This window comes from Anthonomus grandis, chromosome 8 (assembly GCF_022605725.1).
Source record: "Anthonomus grandis grandis chromosome 8, icAntGran1.3, whole genome shotgun sequence".
Taxonomy (NCBI): Eukaryota; Metazoa; Arthropoda; class Insecta; order Coleoptera; family Curculionidae; genus Anthonomus; species Anthonomus grandis.
Genome location: NC_065553.1, coordinates 24974934 through 24991747, shown reverse-complemented (window position 1 = coordinate 24991747; position 16814 = coordinate 24974934). Strand labels below are relative to the sequence as shown.

General features: G+C 31.6%; 2 protein-coding genes across 2 annotated transcripts; one reads left to right on the top strand and one right to left on the bottom strand.

Annotated features, from left to right (window-relative positions):
• The first annotated feature begins 4096 nt into the window (after positions 1 to 4096).
• Positions 4097 to 13171, top strand: LOC126739821 (putative nuclease HARBI1). The gene is made up of 2 exons (XM_050445643.1): positions 4097 to 4163; positions 12639 to 13171. Exons 1-2 carry the CDS (start codon positions 4097 to 4099, stop codon positions 13169 to 13171), a joined length of 600 nt encoding a protein of 199 aa, XP_050301600.1.
• Positions 13172 to 14007: 836 nt separating this feature from the next.
• On the bottom strand, positions 14008 to 15321 carry LOC126739820 (uncharacterized). Its single transcript, XM_050445642.1, has one exon. It carries the CDS (start codon positions 15319 to 15321, stop codon positions 14008 to 14010), a length of 1314 nt encoding a protein of 437 aa, XP_050301599.1.
• Positions 15322 to 16814: the final 1493 nt, after the last annotated feature.

Below are 16814 nucleotides of genomic sequence, written 5' to 3'. Positions count from 1 at the left end.
AAGCTTTTTTTTATTTTTCATCACCAATGAGAAAGGAATAATAGCACACTTAAATTTAGTTTTACCAAAACGATGTAAACAAGTTTTCTTGAAATCCGTACACAGAGGATCTTTATCAACATATCTACAAAAAAAAATATCTCTAGTACTATAAACAAAACAGACAAAAAAACAAATCAAAACGCGAACTATTTTATACACTTACAATTTCCTTTTTCGAAGTTTCTTTATACTCCTCTGCTTTCTACCACCACTATTTAAAGCCTCTACCGTTCTATCTCCCATTTTCTATCAATATTTTGTCTTCAATATTATTGATTTTATAAGCAACCTAACCAAAAAATAATGAAAACATTATCACATTAACTATAACTTCACATTCTCACTTTATTATTAATTTACAGAGTGGCTAAGAGCACAGTATCGTACCTCTGACTGCAACATTATAGATACGTAAATGACAGTTGGAATGCAAGACCGCACTGCCTAGAACGTAGGACAAATTCAGCTAGTTGTAGGCATTTTTGCTTCCATTGCAAGTCTTTTTTTGTGTCTGTAGTAAGTTGCAGAATATTTAAAGTCCCTATATCTCATTTTTTAAAGCAAAATGAAAATCATAAATCCCAATTGTTCCAAGCAACAAATGAATTATAACAATAAAAATTTACATTAAGTAGGTTATGTTGAATTGAATATTTTTTCTTCCTCTTATTCTCTCCACCATTGTTTTTTATCTTCATCCTAAAACTTTTAACATGTCAAAAAGCGCCCTCTACAGCGAAAAATGCTCAACACAGACGATCAGGCAATGTAATACCCATTCGCTAACGATGAGGTAATGTTGTTCTTACTGAGTTTTTGATTCGAAAAATTGTACACGACTGCACATCGTTGTTTTAAATGTAAAATACTGCTGCTACCATCTATAGTAAAAAAATAAAAACAGCAGAGTTTTACAACAGTTACGATACAGGTGCAGTACGTCGAAAATAAACGTCGTTGCAAAACCAACTAAATTTTGCACTAAAAACAACGTTGCAACTAGTGAAAATAAGAGTAATCTCAACTCAGGTGAATGCAATTTGCTACTTGGGGGCTTGATACTTTCACTAAATTTAATTCTTAAAGGCACGTTATATCCAACGGCAAGGGGTAAGAAAGGGCTTAGGAAAGGAATCCGAAGGATAGGAAAGGAAAAGAACGACCACGTGTTGACTGGGTGAAGAATGACGCGGAAATGAGGAGCAAGGTTTAATCAGACGATTAGATAAATTTCTAACCCAACTTTGTTTTGTTTGATAGGTGTTGAAGGTCAAGCAGGTGTTTGGTGTTCTGCATAAAAAGCTTATTTTTTAAGTAATTTTAAAGAAAAAATAAGTGTGATCTATTAAATGTGGCTGATTCCTGTTTCTTGAGCATCATCCATTGAAGACTTCATTGAAATCGAGGTATTTAACCCATTAGCGCCGGAGTTTTTTCTTATGCTACTTTTTTATGCTCTTTTAAGATTACTAAAAATACGTTCAGGAAGCTGTAAAAATGTAGTTTTTTAATTTTAGCAACTTACATTTTGAGATATTAGCCGTTACCATATGGCAACGCTAGGACTTTAAGACTACCTAAAATTGAAACAATCTTTTTAATTAGAAAATATTAAAATTTTATTATAGAACGTTATACTAAGTAATATAAAATAAGTAAACAGGTTTAAGTTAACGGGAATGATAAGGTGCAAAGGAAGAAATACATAAAACTACATCACATTTTGAATACATGGTTCTTACTGTGGAGTTGCATGTTTTAAGTGCACATCGTCTTCGTTTGTTTTGTGTTGTTTGTTGAACTAAATGGTCAAAACAATCAAACCGGATATTATCCGAAACACGCGAATCTGAAGATTCCAATGCAGAAGCTCGTTGCCCAGATCCTTTCGGCAAAACTTGAAATTTTTTCAAGTATACGGTCGCCACTTCTCTTTTACACTCTAACTGTGAAACCTTTTGTTTTCAAGATTGATTGTATAGTATTGAGAGCAACATCGAGTTTTGAAGAGCAACATCGAAAATCCAGGTTAGCAAAGGCCAATATCATTTCTTACCTCGAATACCGATGCGATAGCAGCCAAGGTTCTGGTCCATTTGATCAGTTCCTCCCATGTGGGCATTATATTTTGCAATAACTTTTGGTCGTGTAACCATTATATATTTCTTTTGTTGTTGTGAGTACCTTTTAACTTGTCCAATTTCTTGAGCTCCATGCGAAGTAGACATCATAGTTACCACTGAATTATCCATCCATCTCACATACAAATAGCCATCGGATTTCTCCATGGCTGTTTCGAAATATTCACGGTCTTTTTTGACAAACATTTTTTATTCGTGAGGGGGCATTGTTTGGGCATTCGGTTTTCACGAATTGTTCCAGTTGCAGAATAACCACGAAATTGCAAATATGAGTAAAGCGCTGGGTTTGAAAACAAATTATCCATGTAAAGTTTATATCGCAAATCCCTTTTTTCTGGCGGCAATTTATCTAACATTACTATTAAAGGGCTTGCAGCTTTGCCAAACAACAAATCGTAGTACGCATTAGATTTGAGACTTTTACCTTAATAAACATCAAAATTTACCAAATAGCCATCTGTAGTATTTAGACTCCAAATTTTATACCCAAATCTAATGGGTTTTCCACGAATAAATTGCTTGCAGCTATGTCGCCCGAAATATCGAACCATACTCTTATCATAAGCCAAATTTTGTTCCGGAACGAAATTTTTCAAATAGTTTTTTTTTAACATTTCTATGACAGGCCGAATCTTGTAGAACTTATCATTTTTGTCTAGTTTTGTATTATCAAAGCAATGAAGAAACCGAGTGATCTGTAAAAATCGATCACGGCGCATTGCTTGAGACACATCTAAATTTTTAAGATCTTCACCACTGCTCCAATATTGCCTTTTAATTGGCAAATTATTATAGCCGCTTACAAATAATATTGCTATAAAGCAACGAATTTCATCTGGTGTAATATTAGGGTCTGGACAGTTCAAAAATAATGCATACCTGCGAGTTTCTGCCACCAAATATTTTATAAATTCATCATCTATAAACTCTTCGAAAATTTGAATTACGGACATTTGCTCAAATCTGAAATAATGTGGTGGCGGAAAATATTTTGGCGGTACAACTGCATAGTCTGCTCCTTTTTCCCACTGAGGTATAAATGATTTAGACTGGTTTCGCCTCTCTTTTAGCCAAGTTGTGGATTCCTGCACAAGAACCGGAGTAGGCACAGTATTTGTTTCCTGATCTGCTATATTTGCATCACATTCAACCTCATATTGGGTGCCCAATCTCTCGTTATTGTATAATCTTATTTCGGCCGGGGCTCGCAACTGTCGAGCTGTCAAATTGTCAACTAGCCTACGAAAAAAAAATAATCAAAAAATAACAAATTACGATAAAAAGTTGGTTTATTACCCGCCATCGTCCTCGTTATTTGAAATCACTTAGTGCAAACGCCTAGTGTTGCCATATGGTAACATACAAGTTTACGCCCTTGTAACTCACTAACTTACCAATGGATTTTATTCCAAATTTGGCCAACGATAAGCCATAGTATTCTGAGCATCACAGTGTAATAAAATATCCCCCACTATTACATATAAAAAATAAATTATACTTAATCGAATTGTATATCCATATTTTCACGATGTTTCAATAACTATCAAATTTAACCGCACTAAACACACACAGTTCGGCGTTTTTACGAAAATTAAGCGAACGCGTAGTTTTTGCACACTGTGATTGGTGATATGACACGCTCGCAACAAATTTGCTAGCGCATGGCCAATGCCATCGCACTTTGAGTACTCACGTGTTTGCTGTAGCCATGTGGTAACGCTAGGTGTTAATGGGTTAATCCGAACATTGGGAACACACCTCACATTTGAATGTGAGGTTATAGAATTGTTTGTTTTTATCTGGACATGTCACATGTCAATTTTCAGTGGGAGTGTCTACAGTCAATGTGATGCCTATTGTAGAGCTGAGTTCGAATATCAGTTTTGACATTGGCGGAATTTTATGACGTCAACATGACTTCTGAACCCGAGGATGCCGAAGATATAAACTCTGACAAACCGTACATTAAATGTGAGAAAGGCATAACTAAGGAAGACCGGACTTATCAAGATGATGTCTGTAGAGTTATCACCTTCTGAGGTGAAATGTAAGCCATTACAAAAAAGGTTTCTATTATTTTTATGTGGCAGTTGCCTGGCTGTAGTTAGGAAGATACCCACTATGGTTAAGATGTTGGAGGCAATTAAGAAGAAATTAAATGATTTGAAAGGCAACCAAAAGCAAATTCTGCTGTCTCCTCTTCTACAAATATAGATGGCCTTAAATACGCAGATGTATTATTATACAAAACAAATCACAAGCGGTTATAATTGTAAAACCAAATAAGGAGCAAGCGACTTTAAAAACAAAACAGAAAATCAAGAAAAAAGTTTATCCAACATCCCTGAATCTTTTAAAATATTCAAAAAAAAAAACGCAGAAGCGCTGTTTTGCTAGGGTGTAATAATACAAATAATATAAAAACACTGCATTCACAGTTGAGGGTAAGTCTTGGTAGCAATTACTCAGTGGAAATACCGAAATTAAAAAGACCCAAATTATAAATGTAAATCCAAATGATATTGGTTTAAAAGACTCTGATGAATCAGTTGTAAATAAGATCACGCAAGGTAACAATATTTATGTCACTAATGGCATGAAGGTACTTAAAAAGTATACAAATCCAAACAAAAACACATGTATTATTTCAAAATTAGAACCTAAAACACACTGTATGTTTCTTAAACTAGAGAAAGTCGAAGTAAGATGGTCCATATGCTCTGTGTTCAATTATGTTAGTGTTCTTCAGTGCTTTAAATGTATGAGTTTCTCTCGAGGTGAGGACCAACTAATGCACAGTAAAGAAGCTTAATAGCCATTAGCACAAATGTTGTGACATGAAGAGAAAAATTTTAATGGAAGTTTAAAGTTATATCAAGGTCTTTTACGCTAGACAGAGGAGTACCATTAAAAGTATAAACATAATTATGCTGGCCAATACCTAGAGTGAAAAGTATAGAATGACATTTACTGGTATTCAAGACCATATTATTAATGGTGCACGAAGTCTATTTAAGGCAAATGGAGGTTTGAGGCAATCATCCAAGCTTGAGACTCTACGGTAAACCTTAAGGCCATCCGCAAATTTCGAAACAACCTCCGATATAATTAATAAAGATATTAAAAAGCAACGGCCCCAAGTGGGATCTTGGGAATACCAGATGGAGTCTGTCCATTTGATTTAAAATTGCACAGTTTAACAATCTGCCTACGGTTAGACAAGTAGCTTTTCAGACATATACAGTGCATTTTTTTTATCTCGGGTCATACGGTTTTACCTGTAATATTTTCAACCCTATGTCAGAACCTGTTCTATTTAATTGATAGGATTGAAACTTGGAACAAGTGAAGTTTAAGTTAACACTTTAAGACTTTAAAAAATCCCATTATTTTGCAAAAAAAATTGCGAGAAACCTATTTAAAATACGTTTTTCTGATGAAAAAGTTTGCTTTTTCTGCACCTCGTAACCTTTATTACCTTTACACTTCAAAGCAGGTAGACAAATATCTGACAGTGACACAAAATAATTTTCTCAAAAAATAGGTTTTTCGCAAATTTTTTTGCAAAATAATGGGATTTTTTAGTCTGTTAACTTAAACTTCACTTGTTCCAAGTTTCAATCCTATCGATTAAATAGAACAGGTTCTAACATGGGGTTGAAAATATTAGACGTAAAACCCTATGACCCGAGATAAAAAAAATGCACTGTATATAGGGGACCGGTAAGGCTGTACTTGCTTAATTTACTTAACAAAATCGCATGATTGACGTGGTCAAAAGCTTTACTGAAGTCCGTATATACTGAATGTACATGACCCCTCCTCAGAAGACTGGATAACAAAGTCAGTAAAAGTGAGAACATTCAGCTCAGTAGACCACCCTGAAAACCAATTTGTCTGTCATTAATTACAACACCAAGATGACGCACCAAAGAACCATAAACAATCCTCTCAAAAAGCTTTGGGATAGAGCTAAGGATAATTTACCAGACTTTAAAATGGGCGTCACAAAGCTTAATTTCCAAAAATTAGGGAAAACACCTGTCTTTAGAAATAAAATAAATAATATAAATAAAGATTTCGAGATAATAAAGCTGTAATGCTTTAAGAAGATAGGCGGCAACTCCTCGGGGTCAGGACCCTTGCAAGCATCCAATGTACTCAGCTTAGAATAAATTTTAGAGATTGTTATGCTAAACTTAGAAACCTTCAAATTATTTGTAATTTGATTTACAGATACTGAATCGTTACATTGCTATACATTTCAGAAAAATATTTAGTGTTGGAGGGGTTTGAATCACTGGGTTTCGAAGGACCACCTGTCCTCACACAACTTAAAAATGATGCTGATTGTTAAAATATAGATATTGATTTGTTTTGATAGTTTTATTAATGCTACTAAACGTAAACTTTAATCGATTATTTTACTACTTTGCTTGCTAACAGACATGTTCTAATGATAATAATGTACGTCTTCCTCTACCACTCACCGTCTTGGAGCTCTCCTCGCATCGGTACAATATTATCACGCGGTACAAAAAAAGTAAAATTTAAATGAATTTTTATACAGGGCTTAACACTTAGAGAATAGATTGACTATAGCAATACTAGAAGAGCATTTAACGTTTTCGTAAAATATCTCTTGAGGGACTGCACTGTTACCTTTTAGGATTTTCTTTAAAGGAACAAAGCAGTCAATACATAAATACATAATTTTATAGAAAGCATTGAACATCGCTTAAAGCTAAATTCGTTAACAGTGTATCTCAGTCAAACTGCGTTAGGAAATCCAAAATAGCATCCCAGTCGACCGAATGAAAGACCCTATAGGAACCACAGCCAGTCAGTTCACTTGAATTACTGCTAAAACCACACTTCACACAACAATACACTGGAGGGTGATGATTGTCTGTTGGAAGTAATGCAAAATATATCATGGAAACAGTTACATCTGAGGAAGGTGCCAATACCAAGTCCAGAATTGAGCCAGTATTATTGGAAACATGGTTGACCTAAAATAAAGTATGTAGGGAATAAAGGCCAGACACCATCTGAGACTCGACTTCACCAGGTGATGCTGTGGCCAGAGAAACAGAAGTTAATTCGAGCTTCTTATTCAACCGACGGCAGTGAGGTAGATTAAAATCGCCTAGAACCATTAATTTACAGTGAGCGAAACCGTCCACAAAAATAGTATACTTGTTAGTTTAATACGAAAGGGATTTTTTATAATTAATATCTATTTATACAATTCTATTCTAGCTTTTTGTCTTTCTTTAAGAATAGATTTTCTTCTTATAATTTGATTTTTCTAATTTTTTGCTTATATCCTTCTTGAGCAAAACTTTTGACCATCTCAATGGTATGCTCTAATTGTCGCTCTGCTAATACTAGCCTCTCATCCAATAATTTGTATTTTCTCCAATATCTGATGATATAAGACCACGCAACCCTCCAAATGGCCTTCGTCTGTCTGATGAAAGTTTTTTTTGCTGGTTTTTACCTCTTGGTGCGTTCCCAATAGTACTTATAGACAGTGATTCAATGTTATTCAGTTAACAGTTTTGGCATACAGTTTTTTTATAGGCTTTTATAGATTTGGTGGGCATTGGTCATTTACATTCTTGGACAAATGACAATTTTTGTAATGCGTTGATGTATTTTTAAGGTATTCCTGCTATTTGGGGTATTTCTAAATAAAATGACTTTTTTTTGTGAATAAAAATTCATTATAGCTACATGTCAGGAGAAATGTACTAACTTTTCACAATTTTAATGATGAACCTCATTTTTTTAAATAAATGTATATTTTTTTAAATTTTTAAACATATAAGAGAAACCTAGTTTTGGGCATTGTTTACATATTTAATTATCCATAATTTTAACACTACACATTAAAAAAAATATATTTACAATAGATGCTTGAGTATTTTTGAAGAATATTCTTGGTATGTATTTGGGGTATTATTTTTTATAGAAATACTGGTATATCTAGTTAAAATGCTTTTCAAATGATCCATTATTATTTTTACATACTAATAATATTTTTTTTTATAAATAAATGATTCGAGCTAAAAGTCAGGAAGAATATATATTTGTTTTTGCAATTTTCATCATTGTACAAAATTTAAAAAAATATTGTTGTAAATGAGTTTAGAAGTTGTTTGTTTTTAAACATTTAAGAGATCCTTTATTCAGAATGAATTCTTTAACTAAAAGTATTTTTCAGAAATACTTCTGATGTGTATTTAAGGGGAAAAATTTACCCTAAAGAGAATTTTATCGTTATGTTTAAGCTTCTTTCTATTTATTATTTTTACTTTTCTAGTTAATTTTTTAATTAATTTTAAATTTAAATATTCACAAATAATTTTTTTTTACATAAAATTACTTTATTTAATTTAAAAAAATACTTATTTATTTTTGTTGGAGGGTCCCATTGGGCCAGGGTGATCACGGCCAAATCGACGGCAGCTCTTTATAAAACAGGGATTGATTGTTTCCTTAATATTATTTTTAATTAAGAGAATCACCATCTTATTGGTCAAAAAATTTCCGTATTTTCAAACCAGTGCCATTATAAACATGGTCCAAAGATACTCAAAGATTTCGGTATCTTCAGCGTCTCCGTTTTATCAAGTAATTTCCCGATTTTATTGATATTAGTCACACATGTTGAGCAATTCAGCCAGTCGTTTCTAGCCAGGACCATTACCTCAGCGAGCGCATAAAAGAATCTTCTATCTCTTCGATCTCCATAAGTTTTAAGGTATACCTTAAGATTTTAATAAGCAAACAATTATTTAAGATAAAGATCTCGGCTACCAGTTGATAGTCGATACGAGAAACGAATCTTAAAGGCTTGAAAGGATGAGATTAAAATTACCATAATGTTTCAAAATCACGCCATGCGGAGGCACAACAGCTTGCATGGTCGGTTTGCTTGTTTGTTTTTTTTTTTTGTTTTTTAATTTACCTTGGAATCAAGATTTTATTTTGTTTTTATTTATTGTATTAAAAGAGGGAAAATTTTACCAAAAAAAGAGTAGAGCTCATTTTATATTTAAGTTTAGACATTAACTAAATGTAATAATTTGTTTCTTAATTAAGTGTTTAGGTTTACTTAGGGAAAAAATTGAACATTTTAATTAAATTTTTGGGATATTTATTACGATATTTTTTTAAATATTATATTTAATGTTATTTCACTAATTAAATTCGCTATTTTAGTTATTTATTATTAAAATTATTAATTGAGAATATGATGTAGCACTGATGATCGAATAAATTTAAATTAATAAAACATTTTTTTATTGTTATTAAATCATTTTTAAATATTTATTAGTTTTCTTCTAGATTTTAAAACCGCATTTATTTAAGAAGAATTTTTAAAATTTAATTCTAGAAAACAATTTTTAATTAAGAAAAAAAATGTTTAATTAAAAATAGTTACAAATACAAAGGAGAAAACTTACAGGTAATAATAGACTTTAATAAAAATAAAAAATAATATTTTTAAATGTAACAGTTTAATTATAGAAATGTAGTTTTAAAGCTATTTTATTTAACTTAAAGTGTCCTAATACATTGGTAACTAATTTAATTTATTTAATTACTTAACAATATAAAAACATTACAGAAGTAATATATAAAAAATTAAAAATAGCTGTTGGTTAATAATTCACTATGAATATTTTTATTTTTTTTAAATTAGGATTATTTATAAAATTATAATAAGGATAAAACAAAATGATCAATTTCTTAATAATTTACATATTTTTTTAAGATTTAAATTTTTTTAATTTTATTTAAGAAAATATTTCTTAACTAATAAAAGTCTACATCTCAGTATTTATAAATAAAAAAATAATTTAATAAAATAAGACTATTAAAGTTATAAAAAAAAAAATAAAAAATTTAAAATTATTGTACTTGTTATTTCACAAGTTTTTCGAGAGTCAAAAAAAAAGGCAAAATTAGATATAAATTGGGTTTATATGCCTAAATATAAGAAGGCAATAAATATGAGCTTTTTTGCATTTTCAATTATATTTGATTTCTGCTGTATTATGGCTTGTGTGTTATTTAAAAATTGTATTTATAATATTTAATTAAACCATTTTTTTTATTTATTTATTACTGACTGTATAAGGGTGTGTATTGTGCTGACTGTATTGCTGTATTGGGGTGTAAAAACTAACGTTTTTAGTTACTTAAAAAATATGAAATTCAACTTTTAATATTCTTATAAAACAAATAAAAATATTAGTACAATTAATTCCAATCATGACACTGCAATTCCCATTATGATTTTCAGGGTATTTACGATCCTTTTTTTATATTATATTTAGTGCTATTTTATTTTTCTTGTCTGTCACTATTTCTTACCACCAATTAGTTTTTCATTTTTATTGTATTGATAAACTGAGTAATTTATAATACCATGTAGCCCTGATGCTAAATTAAAAACATTTTTATTTTATATTTTTTTATTTCTTCAAATTATAAACCTGCATTTATTCAAAATGAGTTTTTTAATTTAATATAAGACAACAGTGTTAAACAAAGTAGATAATATTTTATTCTTTTAACAGAATAAGAGAAATTAAAATAAATATTTAAATAAGAGGTTGGTTCAAAACTTAATGATAATAATTATATGCATTGTTAATATAATAAACAGTAGGTCAAGCAAAGAAACTTGTATTTATTACTTTAAAAGCTCTTCAAAAAATTGTTAAATTAAAAAATGTATGTATAATAAATACGTATATACAAAATATAGTATACAAAAATTTATATATGCGAAAAATATGCTTAAAACTAAAAATAATTCTTCAAGTCTTATTTTAATTGTGTAATTTAAATTACTTATTTTACTTTAAAAAAATAAGAATTAACATAAATACATTATTCTCATAAAACAAATAAAAATTTTAGTATAATTTTTTTACATCATTCACTATTATTCTTGCATAATTTTTTTTAATTTGCTAATTGAATCTCTTTAGAGTTTCAGCCATCAAAATATTTTGGGGTATTTAATCAAACTTCCAAGTTCTAGACTAAGACTAGCAGATAACACAAATGCTGTTTCGTCAGCAAATTTATTTTATAGCGAAATATTTTAGTCAATATCAACTGTATCAAATGCTTTTTCAAGGTCAGTGAAGATTACAATGACATATTTATATTGATCTATTTTCGTCAGTGCATGTTTTAGGATATTCGATATTGCTTACAAAGAAGTTCTATGCACCTGGAAGCTATATTGTTGGTCAAAACTAATCATCGGTAATCAAAACCAAATCAGCTCTATATAAAATTTATAATCTTTTTTTTTATAGGCTTGTAATTTGTCTTTATCAGTTCCTTTTTTGTACAAAGGTATACAAGAATAACACATAACTGCCTTATATATTTAAATTCTTCTGGAAATATTGCACTTTTTTGAAAAATGTTATTTGTACAATTATAAATCTTGTTTACCGTTAAATTTTTATATTTTTACAATGTCTTCTATTTCCTATATATTATATATTAATAGGAATAAAGTAATCTGCTGATATTTTTATGCTTTCCTAATGCTTTGTGCCACTTTTTCTCCTATTTGTGACAAATATAGATTTAATTCCATGATGATCTTGCATCTAGTCCTTTATTTTTTCTCTATATATATTTATATATTTAATAGCATTTCCGTAGTTTGTTTTTATTTTTTTTGCCATTTTTGCAAATGTATAAAATACCATTACAATGATTTGTTATAGTTTTAAGTGTACTTATTGCCTTTATATTTCAATGTCAATTTCTTCGTTTTGATTACCCCTTTTTTATTAATTTTTAATTGTTTGCTTACTTCAATGTACATTATATTGTGAGGGTGGAATGCATTAAAAGTAGTATATGCTAATGCTTTAAGTATGTACTACATTTCTAAAGTTTATACTACACTATTAAAGCATTTACTACTCTCTGTAGCATATACTACTATGTACGCGATACATAGAAGAAGGTGCTATGCTTTGGAAGTACTTACTTATAGTAGTATTTACTACAGTTTAAATGAAGTTGGTGTTTGACAAACTTCGGCCCCAGCAATCAGAGTGTTTTAGTAAAAAATGGCAGTTTTTATGGATGTGCCTCGTCAAAAAGCATACAAACAAAGAAGAGAATACAATAATGACGATTTATATCGAAAATTATTTAGGTAATTACCATAAATTTGATAGATTTTTCTATCCCAATCATCTAATCACGCTTTGGTATTTTAGATTTAACAGAGAAAATGTAGAGTGGCTTGGACATTATTTTCTCCAAGATGATAATGAACCAGTGGAAACAAGGGCTGGAGCCCTGTCACCGACTCGGAAAATAGAGTTTTTTTTGAGAAGTTTAGGTGTTTCTAGTAAATTAACTTTGTAATTTGAAAAACCTAAATAACTTTTCTTACAGGAGATCCTAGATTTCAGCAAGGAGTTGGTGTTGATCTAGACGTCGATCAAAGCACTGTTTCCAGAACCTTAGCCACGGTATCTAAAGCAATTTATTTAAAAAGAAACAATTGGATAAAGTTCCCCAACACTAACGAATTGCTTAGAGTTGCTATTAATCAGGGAGCACGTGGTGAGCGAATGCCCAGGGTTATAATAGGTGTTATTGACGGTACCCATGTAAGAATAACAAAACCATCTATTCACGCTGATAAATACGTGAACAGAAAATGGGTATACTCAATAAATGTTCAAGCTACTTGTAATTCCCGAGAAATGTTTACAAGTGTAGATGCATCTTGGCCAGGCTCCGTACACGATAGTCGAATTTGGCGAAACTCCATAGTGCATGAAATTATGTATAATAATGTGCACGAAGCAGCTTTATTAGGTGATGAAGGATATGGTGTTGCCCCGTGGTTATTGACACCATATAAAAATCCAACTACACCAATGCAAGAAAATTATGATTTAATCCATGCAAAGGAACGATGAGTCATAGAGCGCTGCTTTGGTCAGTTAAAACGGCGTTTTCCAAGGCTCCAATAGGGAAAACTGTCCAACAGTGAACCATTCTTATTTTTTACTCGTTTTTTAAAGAGAATAGAGAAGGTAAAAATTTGCAAACTTCAGTTTATATTAGTTATTATAATGACGTATTAAATACAGGCACCATTTAACAAAAAATAATATAGAGTTAATCCTTATAATTTTTTTTTTAAACCTGTTTTGTGGTTTACTGTGTACCACCTTGTGGGTACAATGAACCATCTACACTGTTCACGGTGAACCAAAAACAAAAAAAAACGAATGAAGTATGATTATGTATTTTTCAATAATTACAACCAGTTTTAAAGTTTTAAATTCTAAAAATAAGTTAACAAAAATAAGAACTTCTTTTAAAAAACTAAGAACAAAAAACAAAACAAAAAAAACTTAACTTTTACAAAAAAATAGGAATTTTAACGAACATCTAATAAACCTAAATTAACATTAAATTTAAAATAGGAATTTTGCCTTGAGGTACTTCCATTAATATGAGGCTTTGGTAAAATAGTTTTTACATCCGCTAGATCTATATCTGCCATATCTGTAACAAGAGGCATATAAAACATATTACCTATAACTTTTCTACGCAAGTACGTTACAGAAAAACTATTTTTATTTTCTTTTAAAATTTTCCCCACATAATAAATAATATTTTTCTTTAATTGAAATTCTACAAGCACAAAGTCATCAGGAAGTGGGGCTCTCTCAAGAGCAAACTTAATACCTGGCAACGCTTCATCTTCTGATGTCTCATTATCACTGTCTAAAACCAACGATGTGTCTCAGCTTGACGATGAACTTTCCATTAGGACTCTCTTTGTCTTCTTCGGAACTATTCGTCTTTTACCTTGTTGCTCCATTTCCAAGAGGTTCTTTTCAGGAGTGTCAGTTGCAATTAGACTCCTTCCCGCTTTGCGTCTTTTCCTTGTATTTTTTCTGGCGGCTGCACGGAGTGGTGGTTGAAATTCTTTGGGAGATATAAAAATATTTTCGTTGTTTTGTTGATACAAAGTGGATGGAATAGGAGACTCGATATTTAGGTTTTTCTCGATACCATCTGGTTGATTGGAGATAGTAGCTTTTTCTTTTGACATGTCACGTTGTGAAGAGTTTGTGTTTTCTTCAATATCATCTCTGTCATCTGGGTTTCCATTTTCCACCTCTTGGTCCAAAATATATAGGTTTCGATCCCCAGGGTCAGGTCTATCGGTGACGGAGCTAGGCATAAAGTCAACTTCTGAAAAAATGTTACGATCAAACGGGAATATGCCTGTTTTCCTAAATGCATTTGTAATTGTAGATGGTGTCATAGCTTTCTGATAAGCTATTCCAATAAAAGATGCTAATTCATAAATAGTAACGGGAATCCCAGGCTTTCTCAGCATCCAAGAATCAATAGAGGCATTATAATATTCTTTAAACGGCTTCATTATACCAACATCTAATGGTTGGGTTTTCTGCGTTGTATGGGGTGGAAGGGTTAAAATATTAACACCGTTTTCCTTTGCAATTTCAATAGCTCTGATTGTCAGGTGCGATTCGTGGTTGTCCATAATCAATATGGATAGATTCTCTTTTGAAAATGAACTATGCTTGACAAAATGAAGCATCACCTCGCTAAAGAGATCTGAGTTCATCCAGCCACTGGAAGTTGCCAAGCCCAAAGAGCCTGGTGGAGCTCCATTAAGCATATGCGGTTTAAAATACACTCTGGGAAATATTAAAGCTGGCGGTAGACTTTGCCCACTTGCACTTACGATACAACATGTAGTAACTAATGTTCCCTTTTCTCCACTGGTTACTTTGGACAAGCATCTTATACTCTTGGGTGCCAAGACTCTTTGAGGTTTTTGCACAGTAGTAGTGGAAGTTTCGTCCAAATTAAAGATTCGCGTCCCATCGGCAAACCGTGGATCTCTTTGCAAAATATTATAAAGATTATCAAAAAATTGTCCCACATTTGATCGGATAAAAGAGGTTGCTCTGGCTAGACTACAACGCTCTGGGCATCTTAGCGTCAAGGGTGGATGTCTTTGGCGAAAAGAACGCAGCCATTCTATTCCAGCTAACTCCTGTTTTGACCATGAAGCAGGCATTTTTATATTATTTTTTTTTGCCATTTGGTAAGCAATCCTACGACAATCTTTATTTGTTACGCCGTAAAAAGCATAAGCACATTCATATATGTATTCCACTAACGACTTTTCTTGCTCTACTGTAAATACTTTGTTAACCTCATAGTTTTAAGTAAGTCGAACATCGTCTCCTAACTGTTGCTGCTTCATGAAGTATCTCCGAAGTGTTGGATAGCGAATAGATTTCCTTCTAGAGGCTTCTCGTAGGCTAATTCCCGTATTCTTGAGAGGAAGAGCGTCAGCCATTTGTGCCTCAGTGTGCTTTCCGATTTTACGTTCTCGTTTTTTGCGAGCCATGATGCTAAAAGTCAATTTTTTTATAAATATCATTTTATAGATAATACGGTCCATAGTGAACCGATTTACTGTGTACACAGTGAACCGATTCACTGTGTACCGGTTCACTGTGTAAATTTGCTACTATCCAATAAAAAAATTAATAACAAAATAGCAATAATGAAAAACAAAAGAATTATTATTTATTAGTTGGCTAAAAAGAATCAACAATAGATGACACTATCAAACATTTCAAAATATTTGAGCAAACACCCCAAAAACATTGGGTAAATGAACAAACGAAATTTAGTTTGCTTACCTGAAAACACACAATTGCACGTGGCGCATTTAAAATAATACTGATCGACGAGAATCGACTAGCATACGTTAGAGATGCTTTAAGCGGTCCCCACCACACACACTAACGACCGTTGGTAAATGTAAGTGCGCCAAATTTGAAAATGGTTCTCTGTGTACTGTGGTTCACTGTTGGACAGTTTACCCTATACTTTTCGCCTAAAAACTGAAAACATTCCAGAACATATTGTGAGTGCATTTGTACTTCACAATATAGCTTAATATCTACAAGATCCATACCATGATTTTGATCGAATTAAGATGGAAGTTCAGCATCCCAATGAACTAATGCCAGAGGGTAATCAAGCACAAATTCGAAATCAAGGTACACAGCGCAGAAATAAAGTTGCTGAGTTTTTATTTCGTAATGATAATTAACATACCTAATAATTTAAGTTATTATTATTATTATAATAATTATATACTAAATAGGTAATTTATGAAATGTTCAATAATAAACTAAGTATAAAAAAGTAACAACTAAATAAACTAATTATTTCAATTTTAAGTTTGTGACAAAATATCAAACTATAAAAGAAATAAACAGATACTACACCTCATATTATATTTAAATTATGGGCTCATACATAGATTTTATATTCCTGTTAATAATCCAACATGTCCCGCCTAATTAAATGGCGAACTAACTGCCCACCAGCTTTGGCAAAATTTACCAATTATCGCGGCCCGTTCCTGAGCTTCGGCTGAAGACTGTTGAGCTCGAGAAGCAGAAATTTGGACTTCGGCTGCTTCAATTTGTTTCCGTAGACAGGTCTTTTGTAGTTGAATAAGTGTCTCCTCCTTATCAGCTGTTTTAGAAC

Bases quoted from the DNA above. Each gene is read 5' to 3' on its own strand.
- LOC126739820 (XM_050445642.1), bottom strand. From the start codon at position 15,321: ATGCCTGCTTCATGGTCAAAACAGGAGTTAGCTGGAATAGAATGGCTG.
- LOC126739821 (XM_050445643.1), top strand. From the start codon at position 4,097: ATGACTTCTGAACCCGAGGATGCCGAAGATATAAACTCTGACAAACCG. The intron at 4,164-12,638 runs GCATAACTAAGG...CTTTTCTTACAG, and splicing joins GTACATTAAATGTGAGAAAG to GAGATCCTAGATTTCAGCAA.